This window comes from Pungitius pungitius, chromosome 20 (assembly GCF_949316345.1).
Source record: "Pungitius pungitius chromosome 20, fPunPun2.1, whole genome shotgun sequence".
NCBI classification, from domain to species: Eukaryota; Metazoa; Chordata; class Actinopteri; order Perciformes; family Gasterosteidae; genus Pungitius; species Pungitius pungitius.
The window spans coordinates 7,870,865-7,890,375 of NC_084919.1; the positions used below are offsets into that span (position 1 = coordinate 7,870,865).

At 43.9% G+C, this 19,511-nt stretch overlaps 2 protein-coding genes across 2 annotated transcripts; one reads left to right on the forward strand and one right to left on the reverse strand.

The window, feature by feature from the left end:
• Positions 1 to 2,535: 2,535 nt before the first annotated feature.
• LOC119195038 (E3 ubiquitin-protein ligase TRIM35-like) lies at positions 2,536 to 4,764 on the forward strand (the record flags this gene model as incomplete). The annotated part of the gene is made up of 6 exons (XM_037449628.2): positions 2,536 to 2,748; positions 2,851 to 2,946; positions 3,023 to 3,253; positions 3,358 to 3,380; positions 3,611 to 3,729; positions 3,878 to 4,764. Coding segments are annotated over 6 exons (1,194 nt in total), but the record flags the coding sequence as incomplete, so codon positions are not given.
• Positions 4,765 to 15,183: 10,419 nt separating this feature from the next.
• tcf21 (transcription factor 21) lies at positions 15,184 to 19,222 on the reverse strand. Its single transcript, XM_037450360.2, has 2 exons — positions 18,713 to 19,222; positions 15,184 to 18,081 (listed from the first exon to the last, which is right to left on the reverse strand). The coding sequence occupies exons 1-2, from the start codon at positions 19,124 to 19,126 to the stop codon at positions 17,992 to 17,994; spliced, it is 504 nt and encodes a 167-aa protein (XP_037306257.1). The 5' UTR covers positions 19,127 to 19,222; the 3' UTR covers positions 15,184 to 17,991.
• Positions 19,223 to 19,511: the final 289 nt, after the last annotated feature.

Consider the following 19,511-nt stretch of genomic DNA (forward strand, 5'->3'; position numbering starts at 1 on the left):
CCAGTCTCACTTGTCTTTTTACAAAGTTTTGCAAAAATCAATTTCAGATTGTCCATTTTAACGGAAACCACTCTGGAATTTAAGGCAGTGGCAGATGGGTCTATTTTTTCAGCCAGCTGTTCTCCGGAGGGCGACTCTGGGGGTTGGGGGGGGGGGGGGGGGGCTAAGCTCCAAGATGTTTAGTGGCCTAGGGCTGCGGCTCCCTCTGCCAAGTCACAGAGCTCCTGGTCCTTGCCAAGCAGGGGGTGGGCGAGAGAAAAGGCCATTTAGCTGGCTGGTATTTATAGATATGTTAAGAACTCGTGCTCAGGCCCGGGCCGAGGTGCTGACGACGTAAAACGAGAGGACGCTTCCAGAAGTCGAGTGTCAGGGCGCACAGATAAAAATACCCGGTGAAAGATGGGCCTGGTCATTAGTGGCGCAGTCTGGCATGTGACATGGCAGCATTTCAGAGGTGATTTATGATTATTACTACAGCTAACCTATACCTCTCTCTTTCCCGCCCGCACCCTTCATCCCAAATTGGTTTGCCAAATGGAATGGTGCATGGGGTTTATTTTCGGGGGCGCAGCCCGCAGAATTTTAGACTTTGGCCAAGTGCCACAGTCGGGTTTCATGTTTGATCACAATATCCAAAGAAACACAAAAGCGCTGTTTAAAATAATCCATCCGGTTAATTAAGGCGGTGCTGCACAAGTCGTATGCGTGCTACACTTCGACTCTTGTTTCTGACATGGATGCAGGTGCAACCAGGGTTATTTTTTTTCAAATTTTCATATGACATCACCTACTGTTGGAAGGTCGATCATTCGAATAATTCTGCATAAAAATGATGTGATAGATAGAGAGGGAGGAATAATGAGCTCATTGCACAATGCGGCCGTCCCTAATTGCCGGAGTGAGCTGCCACTGGGAGGAACAAAGGAAACATTTAACACATCGTAAATTCCTGTAATGTCCTGCTGAGGAGCTGCTGCTCTGGTTACACTTGCAACTTTTTTTTCCCTGACAGAAAGAGACAAATATGATACAGTAAAAGACAGCTGAAGCTACATGAATTAGGCTCTTTCTCCACCTTTCAGGTTTGTTTATCAATGACCTCATGCAACCATTGCAATATATGATATCCTTTTATTGGTGTTGGTTTCAAATGAAGAAATTTCACATTAAAAAAAAAGCAGAAAAAGGCTTGACGAAATGACTTCTGCCATTAACAGACAAAGCCTCTCGGAGCTATTTATCACGTGAAGATCGTGACTGATGTTTTCTGCTCTTCCCTCGAAAACAGGGTGTATCGAATATCGAGCCCAGATTTCGACTTCTGAAGAGCTTCCTCTGTGTCTCAGACAGGAGACCTGTGCAGCTGACCAATCTGTGCATTCGTCTCCCAGAGAACGCAGAGCGGTGCTGCAATGTCTCGCCGAAATTCCTTCCCAGTCTTTTTTGTCCCTCATGGCAAATGATGGAGCATATGCTTTACTTGCCTGAACGGTGATCAAGTGTGTGAGAGCAGTCGAGGGAAGAGACGGAAAGGGGGAGGGAGCGGGGGAGTGTGATTTGGGAGGCTCCTCACACGCAGTACAGGGTCCCACACAGAGGTGTACACTGCTGTGTGTGTGTGTGTGTGTGTGTGTGTGTGTGTGTGAACACAACATGCTGCATGTGTGTGGGTTTTCTTTGGGAGGTTTTTGGGGATATCAGGCCAACAAAATGAGTTGGCCATCAGCTGTGCTGCGGCTTTCATTCGGTCCCAGCCGCTGTCCAGTTTTTCTTCCCGCTCCCTCCACCTAATGGCGGCTCAGGGCGGGTTTTACTGCGGCGCCCTCGGGAGGCTACTGTGGCCAGATCCAGAACACTTGGCTTTATGTGGATTGAATGTTTTATGGTTATGGACATAATATTTAAGTTTAGGAACAGTCTCACATGAATCCACCCCCGGCACCACTATCCCCCAGCCTTAATAACAATTACACCGCCATACGAAAGGACAAAGTTATGTTACTGGACTTATTCTGGTACAAAATGTGCAACTAAGAAGATCTACTCAAGTACTGACTTGAATTTGTTGCAGGAGTACTTGTACAACATTTCAAAGGGAAATATTGTGCCCTTTGTTTTCTATACCTGCAATCATTTGGACATTTTAGTGACTTCATCATAACATAACATGTGAAAAAGCACATCTATTGGTGTTTTGCATTTTGTGGTTGCACTTTAACCAATGTGAGTATATATATGCTATTTACTACACAGTTTGATAGATAAGCTCAATAGTGATGAAATAAAGACGCTGACTCCGAACTACACCAAATTATACGGAAGAAAAAAGAACTGAGGCGGACTATTGATGCAAAAATGCTAAATTCTTTTTTAAATTGCCCCCCCCCCCGCTGTGCTTTCAGAAGAGTAACACGAGCTGAACTGTGTCTGTAGAATTACACGTCCTCTACTTTAATGTCTGCATTATAAAGAGAAAGAAGTGGTGTATTACGAACTAAATTAGTAACTACTTAAATCACCGTGACTCTTCTGCGTAATCTGGCGCTGAGGAACCTGTCCGACGCAGTGAGGCAGGAGAAGATCCAGAAGGCCAACGCCACGTCTGAGGAGATGTGCAGCCTGCACGGGGAGAAACTCAACCTCTTCTGTCAGAACGATCGACAGCTCGTGTGTGTGATTTGTAGGGATGCACAAAAACACAAGAAACACAACTGCGTGCCCATCGACGAAGCCGTCGAACCCTGCAAGGTGAGCACGCGTGAAGAGTTTCATGAAAACTGCCCATTTATTCTTCAGACAAACGTGTTGCTAATCCACTGTGTACTATGCATTTGACCTATAATTGTATAGGCCCAACTCAAGCTTTCACTGGTGAATTTAAAAACCAAATTGGGGAGATTTAAAGAACACAAGTCCGAGTGTGATAGAATCGTCGGCCATATAAAGGTGAGTCTCAGAAATGATGGATTTGATCGAAATGACAAACGCGCGCTACTTTGATTGAAGTACTTCTCCTCCTCAGTGGCAGGCTCAGCAGACTGAGAAGACGATCAAAGAGGAGTTCCAGAGGCTCTACCACTTCCTGCAGGCAGACGAGGCTGCAAGGATCCAGGCGGTGAGGAAGGAGGCAAAGTTCAAGACTGAAGCAATGGACGTCACCATCGTGAATTTGACTGCAGAGGTCTCCTCCCTCTCAGACAAAATCAAAGCCTTAGAGATGGAGATGGCAGCTGATGACATTTCATTCATGCTGGTTCTTATTCCCTGCCTTCATTTTCATTCTAATTGTAATATTCAATATTTTAAATACGCGCATACTGGTATTGATTGTTATCCTGTTCTCTCTTTGTTTGACAGAACATCAAATCCAGCATGGAGCAGTAAGTTGTTTACCTGTCAAAGTGAACCGTACACACGTTTGAATGTTTCTACATAATGTGTGAATGATGGACTCTGGGCCGCTGACATGTCAAGTTACCGCAGAGTAAAAAAGAAAATAATAATACAGTACAATGTGTTCCTGAGTACTTTAATTTAGGGTATTCAAATAAAATGTTGGGTATTTAAAGATATTTGTCTGGTAACTGGGGGCTGTCTAATATTCCCTGAGGTCCCAATGCAAGCTACCCTTCCCAGAGGTTCCATGGGGAGCCCTGATCGACGAGGCCAAACATCTGGGGAACCTGCTGTTCGCAGTCTGGCAGAAAACAAAGAAAATAATCCAATACAGTAAGCAAAGTGTTTCCTCTGTAGTATCTCGCACAGGTGACTTTAGAACAGCATCACCAAAGAAACACCACACTGTTTTTTTTAACCTTTTTTTCTATGATAAGCATGTGACCAAAGCTCCCTCTTTGTTTCCATATTGTCTCTAAAGCTCCTGTGATTCTGGACCCCAACACTGGCGCCTCACATGCGATCATATCCGAACACATGACCCGCTGTAAAATGAGCAACAAGAGCCAGCCGCTTCCTAAAAACCCGGAAAGAACGTCGTACTCTGACGTTCTGGGCTCCGAAGGCTTTAGCTCTGGTGCACACAGCTGGGACGTGAAGGTGGAGGGTTATTGGGCCCTTGGTGTGGCTCCTCGAACCAATGCACGAGCCTGTGAAAATGTTTGGGGAATCTACATATGTGTTTGTACTGATTTTCTCCGTGAGCTTGATCAGAAAAATTATATAACACTCATATCCGAACATTCATTTCCCCAAAACGTCAGGGTGCAGCTGGATTATGACAACGGAATTCTCTCATTTTTTGATCTCGATAGAAAAAAGCACGTGCACACCATCAGATGCACTTTCACGCAAACAGTATTCCCGTATTTCCGTCAGAATGCAAAAATCCACCCACATGAATTTTCAGTGAGGACAAAAAAAAACAGATAAACATTCAGCACGACGGCAGAAAAATAACCAGAAGATGAGGCCGTTTTTCAGAACCGTTAGCGATAGCAATATGACTTCATGGCCGGGTTTACCTCTGGGTTTATCTCTAACTAACTCACCTCATCACACCACAATGTGATCTGTGGTTCTGGACAAGGTTGGAAAGTGCGACTTGCAAGATATTTTTAGGAGGCGTAATCTCTGAAAGATGCAAATGAGTTGCATCATGCAAAATTTGAAATAAAGGGTCCACTGTTTGACCCCACTAGTGACCAAAGGCAACGGGAACACACTCTTTGAATTGAATCATGTGAATATGTTATCAGATCAAGATAAAGACCATTTTCTATTTCCTATTATCAAATAAAATGTACATCAAGTGAAATGTATTTCAAGTATTTTCTTGACGCGCTCTTCTTCACATGCTAGCTGTTTGCCAACGAATGACACAGTTCCACTAGTTCCGCTTATTCTTATAGCATCTTTGGGTGCCATCACCGACCCTGCAGGGTGTCGACATCAACACGGCTCGTCGGATTTCTCCGCCGGGCGCGATGTCGTCGTTAGGAATCTCCAGAGCATGCACACATTGCACAGAGATGAATCATTGTGAGGCTCTGCCTAAAGAGTACTGCCATCTCTCTCTCTCTCTCTCTCTCTCTCTCTCTCTCTCGTGCACAGACACACACACACACACACACACACACACACACACACACGGGTCTCAATCCCCGGAACTGATACTGAACCTCAATGGTATTACAGCTGGAATGCATGCTATGCTATGCATGCTATGTTTTTTCAACTAATGAAAGAATGAAGAAAAACAAACAAGAGGGGCCAAATTAAAAAGAGAGTGTTTTGGAGTCTCGGTTCTCAAATCTAATTAAGGTTGGAGATCAAGAGCCGAAACAACATTTGCCCCGATTGTCCGAAATGAATTTCAAACTTTACACGTCGCTCATTGGAAAAAGCAAAGAAGGGTAAGACAGAGTGATTTGTTTTAATTTCAGAATTGCACAAAAATTTAATTCAAGACTGAGCCTAAAGTATGCAACCTTATGTGGTTATAGGGATTGTTATCAAGATTGAAATGGATCCGTGAGCGTTGCCTTCAAAGCAACTGAGAAACGATGGCTCAGATTATACACTGTGGATTAAATAGTATTATTTTTGAAATATTTTCTCTCTACAAATCATTAGTCCTGTATAAACCATTACTACAACTCCAAGGAATGGCAGCCAACCAGCTTGGCCAACTCTTTTCTTTCCTTCTCAGAATGCCCTGTGAGCGATCAATCACTCGATGTTTACCAGAGAGCACCAAGGAGCCACCGAGTACAATACGTCAGATGTTATTTTACTGAAAGTCCTGTTTTTCTACTGATCACATGAAATAAACACATTCATCTGGGGAATTTTAAAGTGCTGGATAATGTTTTTGGAACCGTGTGGAAACCGCCTTTGTCCCAGCACGTTATGAAGAGAATCTATCAATTTAAGCAACAGAATTAAACCAAAAGGCCAAATCAAAGTCATTCTGGTGTATGTTTAGTGTACATGTGGCTGCAAGTCGTCCCGGCGACCAGAAGGACAACGTGGCTCTGAACTGGGGCCAAAACAGTGAGCAGATATCAATTTAAGAGACAAATAGAAAGAGAAGTCGAAGGCCTGAAGGTTTGAGACATACAACAAACAGTAGTTTGAGCTGACATTTGAAGAGAGGTACACGTGTAGGATGTGTATGTCTGTGTGTGTGTGTGTGTGTGTGTGTGTGTGTGTGTGTGGTGTGTGTGTGTGTGTGTGTGTGTGAGTTGAGCAACAATTTGTTAATGCAGAGAGGATTGCTGTGTGTGACAGAATGGTGGAAAAAAACATGCAATTAAAACAAACAGGAGGAAGGTACGCAGACTCCACAATGAATACCTGAATGCAGTGATAATGCGATGCATGGATTCAACACATGCATGGGAACCCACGTGTGCGCTTCTACGTGGATGTTTTTCCATCTGCTCCTTGTTTTTCAGGTCCCATTTGGTCACTTTTTGCTCATGTTATTGAGGCCTGGATATCTTCAAAAAAAAGGACTCCAAGTGTATGATGTTGTCATTTCTCTCTCTCTCGAGAAGGCTTTATTGTTTTGTTTGGCATTTGTGTTTCGTTTGGAGGCAATCATTGAAGAATTTGACCAGCACGTGTCCTCTGCAATCATAATCATGAAATCCCTACTGGTCTCTCACACTATCAAAATATCTTTACATAACAAAATGCTTTGTTAGTGCTCCATCTTCCTCTCTCTAACACACACACATACACACACACACACACAATTGCGCTGGCCAGCTTAGATGGTCAAGTGCTGTGATAAAGTGCTGTCTAGTGTTCTCTCACTCTGTAAGCCCCTTGAGAGTAGATCAATACTCACTCAGCATCAAGTTACTGCTAATGTCTTCATGTTTTTAACAAGGCAGTGTGTGTGTGTGTGTGTGTGTGTGTGTGTGTGTGTGTGTGTGTGTGTGTGTGTGTGTGTGTGTGTGTGTATGCATCTGTCCCTGGTGTGACCTAAGTTATAATTATCATTAAATGTCAATGAAGGCGCTGGGAACAGCAAGACTGCAAGACTGCTGACTCACAGCGCCTCCTAAGGACCTTCCCTAGAAGTTGCAGCCTCAGTAAAGGACGCGTTCACTTCTGGGAGAGACGAGAGAATGAGTTATGAATTATGTCACGCGGCGATGATCCCCTATGTGTGGGAATCACTGCCTTTTGACCTGCGACTTCAACGAGAAGACGGCCTTTACGTCACATATCCGCCTCATGCATTACCAGCTTCCATTCAGCTACCGGTTCACATCCACAATTATGTTGCTGAGTCATACAGGATAGTTAACACATTAATAATACATGTCCGCCCCGCTGAATCAACAGGTATACATTAACTTGAATAGATACTCTAGATAGCGATCGGTGCGGTTAGTGGCTCACAGGGTCACATGTCAAATTAATGGAGAAGGTAAAATAGCATTTCATCAAAATAATAGTTTTGGCATTTTTATCTATTCTATTATGACAAAAATGAGCTGCCGCAAAGATCAGGGATTCATTAAGTGTATCTTATAATCAGTTTCAAACAAACCAATGGTTTAGCCAAACTACAGCAAAACACATTCTTTGAGTACAGTCCTGATTAAACAGGTCGCTGTTCAACGTGCAGGCCGATGTGGGAGAGTTTGGACCTGCTGGCGAGGTGTGAAGAATGGGGAAGAACACATAAAATGCAAGTTAAACCAAACAGGTTTTAGTCTGAAACAAAATATCCAAAATAGAAATTTCAACCGCACCCCCCCCCCCCCCCCCCGACCCCCCACCTCAGCCCATATCGAATGCTACAGCACGACTAGAACCGGGCCGGCATGACGTGTGGATTTTTTTAGACCACTGAAAGAATAAATTTACCCAACTCACTTTTTTTTCAGTATCGCCACCAAACACTGCGGTGCGGCACATTCCAGCCCTTCTTTTTGTCACCTCCACCTCTTTATCGTTCCCTCATCTCTCCATCCAAATCAATCTCCCCCCCCCCCCCCCCTCCCTCACTAATGCACTGTTTCATGTGCTCTCCTATTTCTTCCCCTCACTGTCGCCCTCTCTCCCTCACCCTGATGTCTCATGGCCTTTTTTTTTTTGCAGGCCCTCTACATTTTTGGAGGTAATGTGATCCCCGCCCCCCCACCACCCACCCACCCCCCTCGTTCTCCCCAGGGTGGTCCGCTCCTCGGATTCAAACAACAAGCTGAATGGAGCTGGCGGTGCGAGTGGGAGATGGAGAGGGGGAAAGGCTTTTGGGAGAGGATGGAGAGAGTCGGATGATGTGAAACAGTCACCAACTGTCATCCGTGTTCATTCGTACCCTGCACCGACGGGTGGGCGCTGCACGCGCAACACCTGGCTAACCTGTGCGTACCTGTACCATCTGCTCGCTCACATCCAGCAGCTGCTCTTGTGTTGTCTCGAAGGAGCCTTTCCATTCAAATCATTGAAATGAAAATATTGTTATTATTATTGAGTTAAAATAGAATAGCTCATGAGTTGCTATTAAAGCAAAAAGGCAGAACGTAGACCTCAGTGGAATTACTGGAATCACTCTGAACTAATAGTATGTAACTCCTTTGTATTAATCCTTTAATTTAAAGTAAATAAGTTACTCTGTTTCTCAGGTCTATAAGTTGTGCATTAACCAAAAAAAAAGAGAAAATGCATCATGCTTTTGTTCTTTATCTCTTTTGTTCTCTTTTGTTGTTCTCATCATCTCCCTCCTCTTCTTTTCATGCTCCCAATTTCACATCTTTCACCTTTTTTTGCCTCAGGTTGTCATCCGCCCTTCCTGCCATCATGTTTCTTTGCCATGGGACGTGCACACACACACACACACACACACACACAAACACACACACACACACACTAACACACACCTATACATACCACTGCGGTGCCCCAGACAGCCCTCCACAATGTGGATGCCCTGAGGGAGCTTGGGTAACTTAGTCCCCTCTATCTGCCAACTGCTGTGTCACAAAGAGGCTCGCATTACACACACGCACACACACACACACACTCGTTCCCATAATCAAACACACACTTGGCTACACAAGCACATACTCAATATCTAGGCATGCTAATACAGTTGATTATATGACATGCCCACACTCACGCACACTTTCGCTAAGTCTCATTCATCGGTCCAAATTGAAGCTTATAACAAGTGAAAGAGAGGATTAAGAAAAGGGGAAAAATTGAAACGGAGCCAGCGTCCTTATACCAACAGCAAAGCTTTAAGAGCTGTCCCACGCTCATTGCTACACACTTTAACACAATCTCCCTTTCCCAAAAATTTGCGCTGACAAAGTTATTTCAAGGGCAGTCACTTTTGTCCGCCTGAATTAAGTCACTTTTTGATCAACTATTTAAATAAAAATTATTCCATCCTCACATGTCACCTTTCTGAGTGCAAATGTGTTTAAGCAAGTCTCTGTTTGTGTGTATGTGGGTGCTTGCTTGAGTTAGAACTTGTTGTTATTGGCTGCAGGACTGAAGTTTAGCTCCAGTTTGGCTTCGAGCTCCGAACCTCAGACCTTCACACACACACACACACACACACACACACACACACACACACACACACACACACACACACACACACACACACACACACACACACACACACACACACACGTAGTGGTTTGTTAAAGTGTTCGGAGGGAATGCTGTGGTCACACCTGGGAATGCTCTTTCAGCTAACCTGACTTACGTTTTTGCCTTCTCAATCATTTCCTCTCTCTAGAGGTGGAAAGTAACAAATCACATTTACTGAACTTGGGTTCACGTTTCCTTTTGAGTAGGCTTTATTTATAGGAATAAGTGTACAGAGTATTGTAACTTTTAGAATAAAAAAAAAATGATTTTCAAAGAATGTCCATAAAAACAAAGTGTTCTTAAAAGCAGGAGCACATTTCTTTTATAATGAAATGACAGCTTCTTGTAAACATAAGAAGAATGAAGTCTCTTTATGTGATTGGGTTGGTTTTGCACTGTCTTTATAGTTTGATGTATTTTAGAAATAGCGCGACAATATCAACACCGTGGTGTTTGTATATATCGGCCCAAAGCCACTGCCAGCAGCTGGCGTGCTTAGCTGAGCTTAAGGGTTGGAAAAAGGGGGAAACCGCCAGGCTGACTCAGACCCAAGGTAACACAATCTACCTACTAGAATCACTTAATCATTAAATGACAATTTGACATACATGTGGAGAGCAATTCGTGGTGGACGAGCGCCAGGTATGGTGTGTATGCTAGGCTAACGGCCTGCTAGCTGCTTTTCACCTTTCGCATGGACGACAATAATGCAATCTTTTTCAACTCTCGGAGAGAAAACCCGTAGGCAAAGTTTCCCCAGATGTGTTATTTTAATTTCCTCATGCATTGCAGCGTTAGGATTTTAGCTTAATCCCTCGAACTAAAGCTAAAACTATTGATTCTATTACGATTACTCCGTAATATCCCTCCTAAATGAATGGATCACGCAGTCCTGAAGTTAAAGCCAGTACTGTAGATTGTTTAAATGTACTCGCCCCCTCCCCCACAGACACACACACACACACTTGGTTGCTGTCTCATTGTGTATGATGCACATTGTAGCACATTGTGCATTTTAATTCTGATTTGATTGCAGTGAAAGTGGTTTTAAGCCAGAGTTAATGGATTTAGACTGTCTCTGATCCTGGTTTAATTAAGGCGTGGGTTACTTGCCTTTTTCATCATCCTGGACTTTGGCCCATCATAATCCAAGTGGTGAATCAATCACCCACTTTATGGAGAGAGTGGCATGTGTGTGTGTGTTTGGAAAGAGCATGAATACATGGTCTTATAATGCAGTCTATTTAACTTTTTTTTAAAAACCATTTTCTATCGTAAGATCTGGTCCATCAGCACTCAGAGGATAGCTGGGTCATTCTTGACTCTCTTGGTCGTGTGTGTGCATTCTTCGCCGTGCGTACTTGGGTGCGTGCTGGCTCCCTCACTCCCCGTCCCTATGTAACTGGAGCTAACCCTCCCCTGTCAAAAATAAAAATCATTTGTCCGCTGCACGAGTGTGTCCATTAAAAATGCATGGCGGAGGGAGCTGGGAGCCGCTGGGGAAGAAAGATGATACGACGCTCTCCGGAAGGGCATCAGAGTACCAAGGTGGACAAATGGCATCCAGAGAGAAAGAACGGGATGCAGAGTGAGGGTGATGTGAATGGGTGAGTAGGTGGGTGTGGTGTCTTACTGTGTTAACCTCTCGCTCACCGACCATCGCATACACACGAATATACATCGAAAACACGTACAGACATCACAGAGAATAATCATGTGTACCCGAAACCCTCAAAATATTCTTTCCCTCATAAAAGTATCACCAAACCTCCTTCACATTTTGGAATACATACTATGTAGATCGAAATGACAAAACCAAATTATTTTACCAAACAATAAGTGCTCTAGTGACATACAGGTGTGTAGGCCTTGTTTATAAAACCTTGGATTATGCTTGATATTCAATTATAGTCTACCCTATGCCAACTATAAGAGGTTGCAAGGGAGTTGGACAACTAAATATAACATTATAGCTGACAGGAAATTGTAAGAGAAATACACATGTAATCTGAATGAAGGCAGAGCAGCACATTTTTCCATTAAAACGAAAAAGCCCCTTTAGTTTTTTACCTTTCAGCTGACGTTCATTTGACTTGAATCCGTTTTAACTGTTGAACAGCGCGTCTCGTTGGGGAATAATAACAGACATTAACTGGAAGCACATTGCGCTTGGAGCAAGGCACAATTAAAACCTTGATAGAAGAGAAGAGTGGAGGCCACTCCTGACATCCTCTTCCGTGTTGGAGTTCTGCTGGTTTGTATTACCCACACTCTCTTGTAACAGATCAATTATCCACACAGGTATTGTATCACTTCGTGTGCATATGAGATGAGGCCGCATGTGTGAACTTTTGGTCCACTCTAAATGCTGCGTGTGCATTCTGTAGGCAATTTATTTCATCATTAATCGGTTGTCCCTCTGTTACTCCGTCAGTACCTGCAGTGACTTTAGACCACTCACCACTATTCAATGCATCTGATTTTTAAACATAAATCTGGACGCATTGAATTTATCTCCTACAATCTCCATCTGCCCGTCTCACACGTGTCTTGTTTTCATTGCTAAATAGACAGTAATATTGGACTTTTCCTCTCGTTGTGGCCTCTCAGAGCTCTCATTGAAAGAAAAGTGCTGTTGTGAGTTGCACCTGATAAATCTGTCATAATACAGGAGTAAGTGTGAGTGTGTGTGTGTGTGTGTGTGTGGGGGGGGGGGGATTAGTGGCCTTTCAATGGTGTTGACCTCCTGCAATCTAAACTCATTAAGAAAGTAGCTGATCAGCTGTTCAATGCGCTGTAGTGTTAATAAGGTCATATTCTTCTTCTTTTCTCATTGAGACATTGAGAACTGTATTTATATTCCACTGTTGTATATTCTCTTGTGGGACTCACTGTTTTATTTCCTTGGTCTTGTCCATCTGCTTCCTATAACAGTCTGATCTGGTTTGCAGAAACCCCCTCTCAGAAATCTGACATTTATTCACGTACAACCAAAATAGTCCCCCCCACCCCCCCACACACACACACTAAAAACACTGTCTTGGCCCTGTTTCGATAGGGTGGTCGAATCTGGACCCTATTAAAACGGGGACCCCCTAAATTTCCTTCACACCCAGCTTGAGGAAGACCCCAGATTAGAGGAATATTTTCCTTAATGCCGACTTTACTTTTTGCGAAATTCCTCGGGGTAATAATTGAGCCCATGTGTGCTCGGTATTCCGAGGTGTTCCCGTCCTGCCGGAGTGTGGAGAAAACGGCGTGTTGTTACAGCCATCGGGGCGAGCACCGCTTGGACAAATCTGTTATGGTGTTTTTTCTTCTCTTTATCTCTTTCTTCTGTTTTTTTTTTACCACAATCTTTGGACCGTTGCTTGGATTAAAGAGAAGAAGGTAATTTATTTATTGTTTTTTAAAGTCTCGGTCAGATACCCACGTGGCAGGAGGCTGAATTGAGATCATGAAAAACAAAGTCACCTGCGAGTGATTTCGGCTCGCGACGGTCCGCCACACCGGGCCGCACGCTCCCACGCACGCCACACTTGACAAGCACTCCAGCAGGTGTAGTGAAATCGTGCCCGCGCCGTCGGGCCTCCGCACAAACACCGGGTTTTGGCCCCACCGCCCCGGCGGCCCAGCGTCAGCCTGCCGCTTCTCGTAAAACCCTGTGAGTCGCCAGCGAGGGCTTGTGGGTCTGCTCCCCCCCCCCCCCCCCCCCTGTGCGCTGACCCACTCCCTCTGGCCTTGTGAGTGCCCCTGCTCCAACCTGCGAATGAATGGCCACTTGTTCAATAAACCCCCGGGACGCCGCTGCGGTATCGTAGTTGTCTGCCCAGTGTTATTGTAAGTGCTCACAGTAAGAAAAGCCACGAGGACGCCGTCCCACTCTCTGCTCCTCAGGCTGACGGCCCTCTACCTGCGAGGTGGCCGCCGGAGATCCGTGAGTCTGACTTTGATTCATGTTTTCCTAATTGTAATCGACCCCCGAATCCTCTAAGAACAACATGTGGATAATTCTTATGCACACACAATGTGCACAGGCCTGTGTGCGTGCACGTACAGCAACACACACACACAGACACACTCCACGCACAGATAATTGTGCCCACCTGGGAAAACATCATTTAGTCCGGCGCCTCTTCCTTCTACTAACAAGGCTCTTACAGCATGGTGCGTGCATGTGTGCGTGCATGTGTGTGTGTGTGTGTGTGTGTGTGTGCAAGTGTGTGCGTTTGGGAATGTCTGAGTGTATGCATGACCTCCTTTACCCAAATTGCATTTGACTATCCACACTCTAAGCCCTAAACCATCCAATTACAATACTGTTTTATATTAGCGTTGCAGTTCAAGGCCTCAACGAAAATGAGTGTGCCGACAACCAACCATGTTGTAGTAGAGTCCACCGTCTTCCACGTATGAAATACATCCCTCACTTACCTTAAAAATGGAAATAGACTGGCCCTTTGTTGCTTGGCTGGTTTTCTTGTGTCCTATCTTGTAAAGAAAAAGATGTATGTATAAAGTTTGAAAGTATTGGTTCAAGCACACCATGATGTATTGCTGTATACATCCTTTTCACACCTGTCACACCTTTTGAGGGGGGGTGTCAGGAAATCAACATAATTAAAAGTGTGCTCCATATGGGATTGAATGGCTTTCTCCAACAACAACAAAAAAGGAAGGAATCTTTTTGCGTAAATCCCACAAGCCTCATGACGCCTGCTGGTCTCCTTTTAAGAAGCACAAACTGATGCCAACAATCTCACCCACGCACACACACATATAAGTATTCCTATAAAACGTGGCTCAGTGATCTGGTTAGGCCTTAACTATCTTTGGTAACACCATCTCATACAAATTGACCTCCCCAAGCAGCCAAACGCATGAAGAAAAAGACCGGCCTCAGCACTATTTTACCGAAGCACTTGCACGATTTGCGTGATGCTTCGTGGCTTCTCCACTACCCTGACCGCTACCGCATATCAGTAGTTGCTGCACCTTGCCATTGTCTCAGTGTCCATAATTCCTCATGGATCTATTGCCCTCATTGCTTTTATTGATAGGCAAACGGTTTTATTACAGGGGAATCCTCTGCTGCCATCTATTGGTATACATGCTCTTAGCAGGTTCTTGACAGGTATTTAAAATAGTTTTTCTCCTTTGGAACATGAGAAAATAAAAGGTTATTGTTAAGTGCCTAAACATGATGTTGGTCTGGGTTTGAGGAACATTTTATTTATTCATTACTTGAATACCAACCAGTCCCCCACCCAAAATCTAAAAAACCACATCTGTCGTGAAGCTGTAATCCTTTGATGAATTATCACATAATGTCAAGTCATTAGGAAAAATGCTTTTAGTGTTATTTTAAACTTCTGGACACACAACAGTAAAAAGTGGCACACTCATGTCATTAACTTAGAACGTATAGGCAGACATGGTCATACTCAATGTTGAAGCAAAATGATAAAAAGAACAACAAATGGCAAGAATGGCAAGTATTCTTATTCTAAATAAACATTTTATTAATTCATTCTTTGTGCTTTATAGAAGACATTATTTTTATTTATTTATTCAATCAATAAAAAACAGCAGCATGTGGTATTCATAAAGTGACGTTGTTGCCTGAATCTGATGAAAGGAGTTCACAGTCACATCACCCAGGTGGAGGTAAAAAGGAGATCCTTAATGTAACTCCCAGAGAAGAACATTCAACCCATTAACATAGAGAATCACAGCAAGTTCTAGCCTTTGGAAGGCTATCAAAATGAAATAAATTAAAAATAGGATCGTGGATTGCTGTGTTTTGAGAAGACTCATCGGTCACTATAAGCCTGTGTAAGAATATAGCATAATATGTATTAGTTTAACACTCATCGGTGATGTTATGGGGAAGTTTTATTATTGGGTCCAAATATGTTCCCCAAAAAGTACAATACTTTGACCAGAAGAGGGCAGTCTAAGGATGCCACGTGCGGGTTATGTTAGAGTGGAGCCCCTTTGGGGTGACAGTGAGCTGTACACTATCCAGTGATGTAACATGTTCTTATTGCACACCACTTGATGAGCTCTGCAGGATGAATAGCTCGACACAGCTGTAGCATCTCTTTATTGGCTCCATATGTATGTGCAGACGGACACAGAGAGAAGTCGTGTAAACTGTTGATTACGGCCTCCGCACTTCACACTGCACTAGCCACATGACCTGCGGGTCGAAAGGAAACATGCCGGGATGCGCTGGGACACCATGTGATTTCTCTCCTCCACTCAGCCCGTCCACCGGTTTTGGGCGGCCGTCCAACGAAACAATTAGCAAGTATGGGAATCCCGGCCCTGCTCTCACGCAGTCTCCTCCTCCTCCCTCGGTCTCTCTCCCTCTCTCGCTCTCTCTCTGCAGCTGGCCCAGAGGGAGAGGAGGCCAAGTTTATTTTCTCCACGGTGGTCCCTTTGAGGTGGCGGCGAGGCCCCTGCCACGCCGCCGCTGATGTATTAGGTGAGGGTCCTTGAAGAGACGTTGGCTGGACTCTTTTATTGCAACGACACTCCAATCTTATGGTCCTGGTTAAAGGATGTGGTGCGGCCCTTTTCACATACAGGAAAAGTAAACAAGTACGTGTGACTTTAAGTCGTCCACATCCTTCCTATTAGTCCCTGAAAACTAGTGACGGATGAAGCTAAATCAGGAGCCTCAGAACTAATGTAAATATATCTAGGACCATGTGACCATTGGAGTAACATTTGTGATTTCTTAAAATGCAATCACGGTAGGATCAGGTCATTAGAAGCAAATACTGAGGTCATTGAGGTTTTGTTTGGGGATTTTTTTTCTCTGAATTTGCAGGTTTTTCTGTCTTGGCCTATGTACTTAAATAATACACTAGGGTTATTGCATGATTATATGGAGGTATTTTAAAGTAATGAAAAATATTTTCTCATCATAATTAGTATAATCCTGGCCACAGCCCAGCTGAAGAAGATTCATTGTGCCTCATTTTGATCCATAACCAAATAACACATGAAATAATCTGGCTAAATGTAAACAATAAGCTGTAAAATAGTGGGGCTGCAAAATGTATCTCTAAAATATAATGGAATAGGTGGAAATTTGAAAAAACAACAACATTACGATATTAAGTTACTAACGATATAATACAATTTTCGCTCACATTTAGAATAGTACAAAGTGTGATTTATTGGAACATTTTGGCCTTTAGAGTGGGACGCATTTTTTCCGGGTAGGTTTTTAAAAATATTGAATGTAAACTGTACGTTCTAATACCTAATATATAGATATATCTATATATACAGAACGGGGGTAAAACGAGAGACGAGAGAATCTGTCTAGAAAAAAAAAGAAAGAAAAAAAAGTCTGGCCACGTGTCAGACAACATCAATCACTGCCTGCATGATGTAAACATAGCGGTCATAACCCGGCCGAATTAAAACAACGTCTCTAAAGCAGCCCGCAGGTTTTCATTAAACATTTTAAAATGTGTAAAATGTTCTCTGCCCTCAAATAAAAAAAATATATATATAAATAATTCGCATCGCTGAGCACTTTACCCCTAATTAGCTGAATCTCAAATAGCCAATATATCCAATCGGGGCACATCTGTGACAATTAAATCTCGTGGAGATATTCTTTAGACGAACGTGTGTTGGCATTAAAATGTATGGCCTAAAAGCGAAACGAAACTAATATTCGTTATTTATACATTTTTGCACCGTTTCTTCAACCGCGTTCACGCGCATTTATCAATGAAAAAGGGCAGAAAGATCAAACTCAATTTGACTTGTTTAAAGCAGATGAGCAATAGCATGCTTTTAAGGTGTTTATGCACTGACAACCACGTCCACTGTTATCTGTTAGAAACAACAGAGAGAGACTTATCTGCACTGCCGCTTCGTTGGAGCTCGGGTTCTGCTATTCTGAAGGAGTGAAGTGATAACAGGGGTTATAGGTCACAGCATTGGCCCACACAGGGAAATCAAACAGAATTTAAAAAAAAAAAGAACACGAGGTGTAAAAGTGATACAAATATATTTTATACACATGTAATCTGTACAATTTGAGGAAGTGGACACGTTTCATGTGCGCATCCATCCATCCTAATGCAGCTGCCAAAAAAAGGCCTGCATGAGTAAAAAAAAAATGCATCTGCGCAGTATAAAAAAAAGGTATTGAAAGCACGCAGTTTATCTTTGAACCAGCAAAGACAACGTTGGGTGATAGAATGCATTTAAATAAAAATTGAACTTGTCTTTACAGGAACGAAGGAGACGTCTCTCCGTTATTCCCACTCAAAGGCCGCCGAGATGAGACGTTCAAGTCCGTCACAATCATTTCTTTCTTCGTTTTTTTTTTGTCTTACATACTTATGGTCCCCTAAAAAAAATGTCCGCCGGGTGTCGTTATGAGGCCGTCGTTCCACACAACCTCGTTGTGTTAAGCATCTCCTTCAAGTCGTTCTCCGGCTTACCTGCCACCATGAAAGGCCATGTCTGCGGAGGGGAAACACAATCAGTCAGTGCCAACTTGGAATTGTTCATTCATCAAGCAGTCAAAACTGTGAAGACACACACGGTCAATTATATGACGAATAACCACCTTCGGGATCACGTGAACATAACGGATTCCAGGCAGGAATGGACTGTCAGATGTTTATGCATTGCATTAAAAACCGTAGAACCTATTTAAATGTATTTAATGTTTGTTGGCCTTTATCTCGGCCCCAATATATCAAGGGTTATGTGTTCTAGGCTGTGATATTTGATATTGCAGAATACAATAAAAATATACGTTCATTTAGTAATTTAAGGCCCAGTGTTACCGCAGCTGTATTCTTTTTCTAAATGGCCACCAATGGCCAAATGTGTGACCTTTTATTTCGGAATATACTTCATTCAGAGCCCCTCAGTATCAACAGTTTTCCCCTCTCATGCACCTGCTTCACTAAACTATCACCGTGCTACTGTGAAGTCAGGAGTCTGCAGCCCTGTTGAAATCCACATAAATCTATGTTTACAAGTCTATACTTGATGGAACATTATGCAAACACACTATCATAAGTATTTTAAACAAAAATCCGATTAATCTAAACTCAAACATTCAAATGGGTCCCACCCGGCTCACCAGGTTAACGGGGTGGATATATCCGTTTTCATATTTATCGTTGGCCAATATCTGCCGGAGGTGCGCGATGTAACTGGACGCCAGGCGCAGTGTGTCCAGTTTGGAGAGCTTGGTGTCCGCTGGTACCCAGGGCAGGGTAGTCTTCAGCCGGGAGAACGCTTTGGACAGGACGCGCATCCTGGCTCTCTCCCGCGCGTTGGCCGCGTTTCTCTGTCCGTGCTTGCCCTCCTGCTGTGCCACACCCTTGGGTGCCGTTTTCCGGGACGCTGTCTTCCGTTTCTTGCCCGGCGCGTCGTTGCCCTCGCAGTTGGAGCTCTCCTCCGTGCTCTCGTTGGAGTCCTTACCGGAAGAGCCGAACTTGAGGATGCCGTCCAGGAGCTCGTCGTCGACGTCGCTGAGAGACCCGGTGGACATGGTGAACTGTCTCCAAACCGCAGCGGACTCAAAACATGGGAGCAGGACGCGGAGGCTGGACGGGACCGAACAGGGCGATCGAACACGCGCCTTGGAGATGTGTTCATCGACGTGAAGAGAGGGAGACAGGGACGGACTTTATAGCCCCGTGTGGCGAGAGAGGGCGTTACCTCATGCTGGGAGGAGACACTGGTGCTGATCCAGCAGGTTGGTCCTCCAAGGGTTTCACGAATAGTTTATTCCATCGTGCAGCTCAACTCATTGAGTATTCACTTCCCTTCAGAAAATGAGGTCTGCAGAATGGTCTTTAAAAAGAAAAAATCAAGAAAATGTCAAGATAAGCAATTGCGTTTGAACCTCACTCTGCTGACGCCCAAAGACGTTT

Coding starts and splice junctions, on each gene's coding strand:
- tcf21 (XM_037450360.2), bottom strand. CDS start 19,126: ATGTCCACCGGGTCTCTCAGCGACGTCGACGACGAGCTCCTGGACGGC. Junction 18,082..18,712: donor ATATCCACCCCGTTAACCTG/GTGAGCCGGGTG, acceptor TCCCCTCCGCAG/ACATGGCCTTTCATGGTGGC.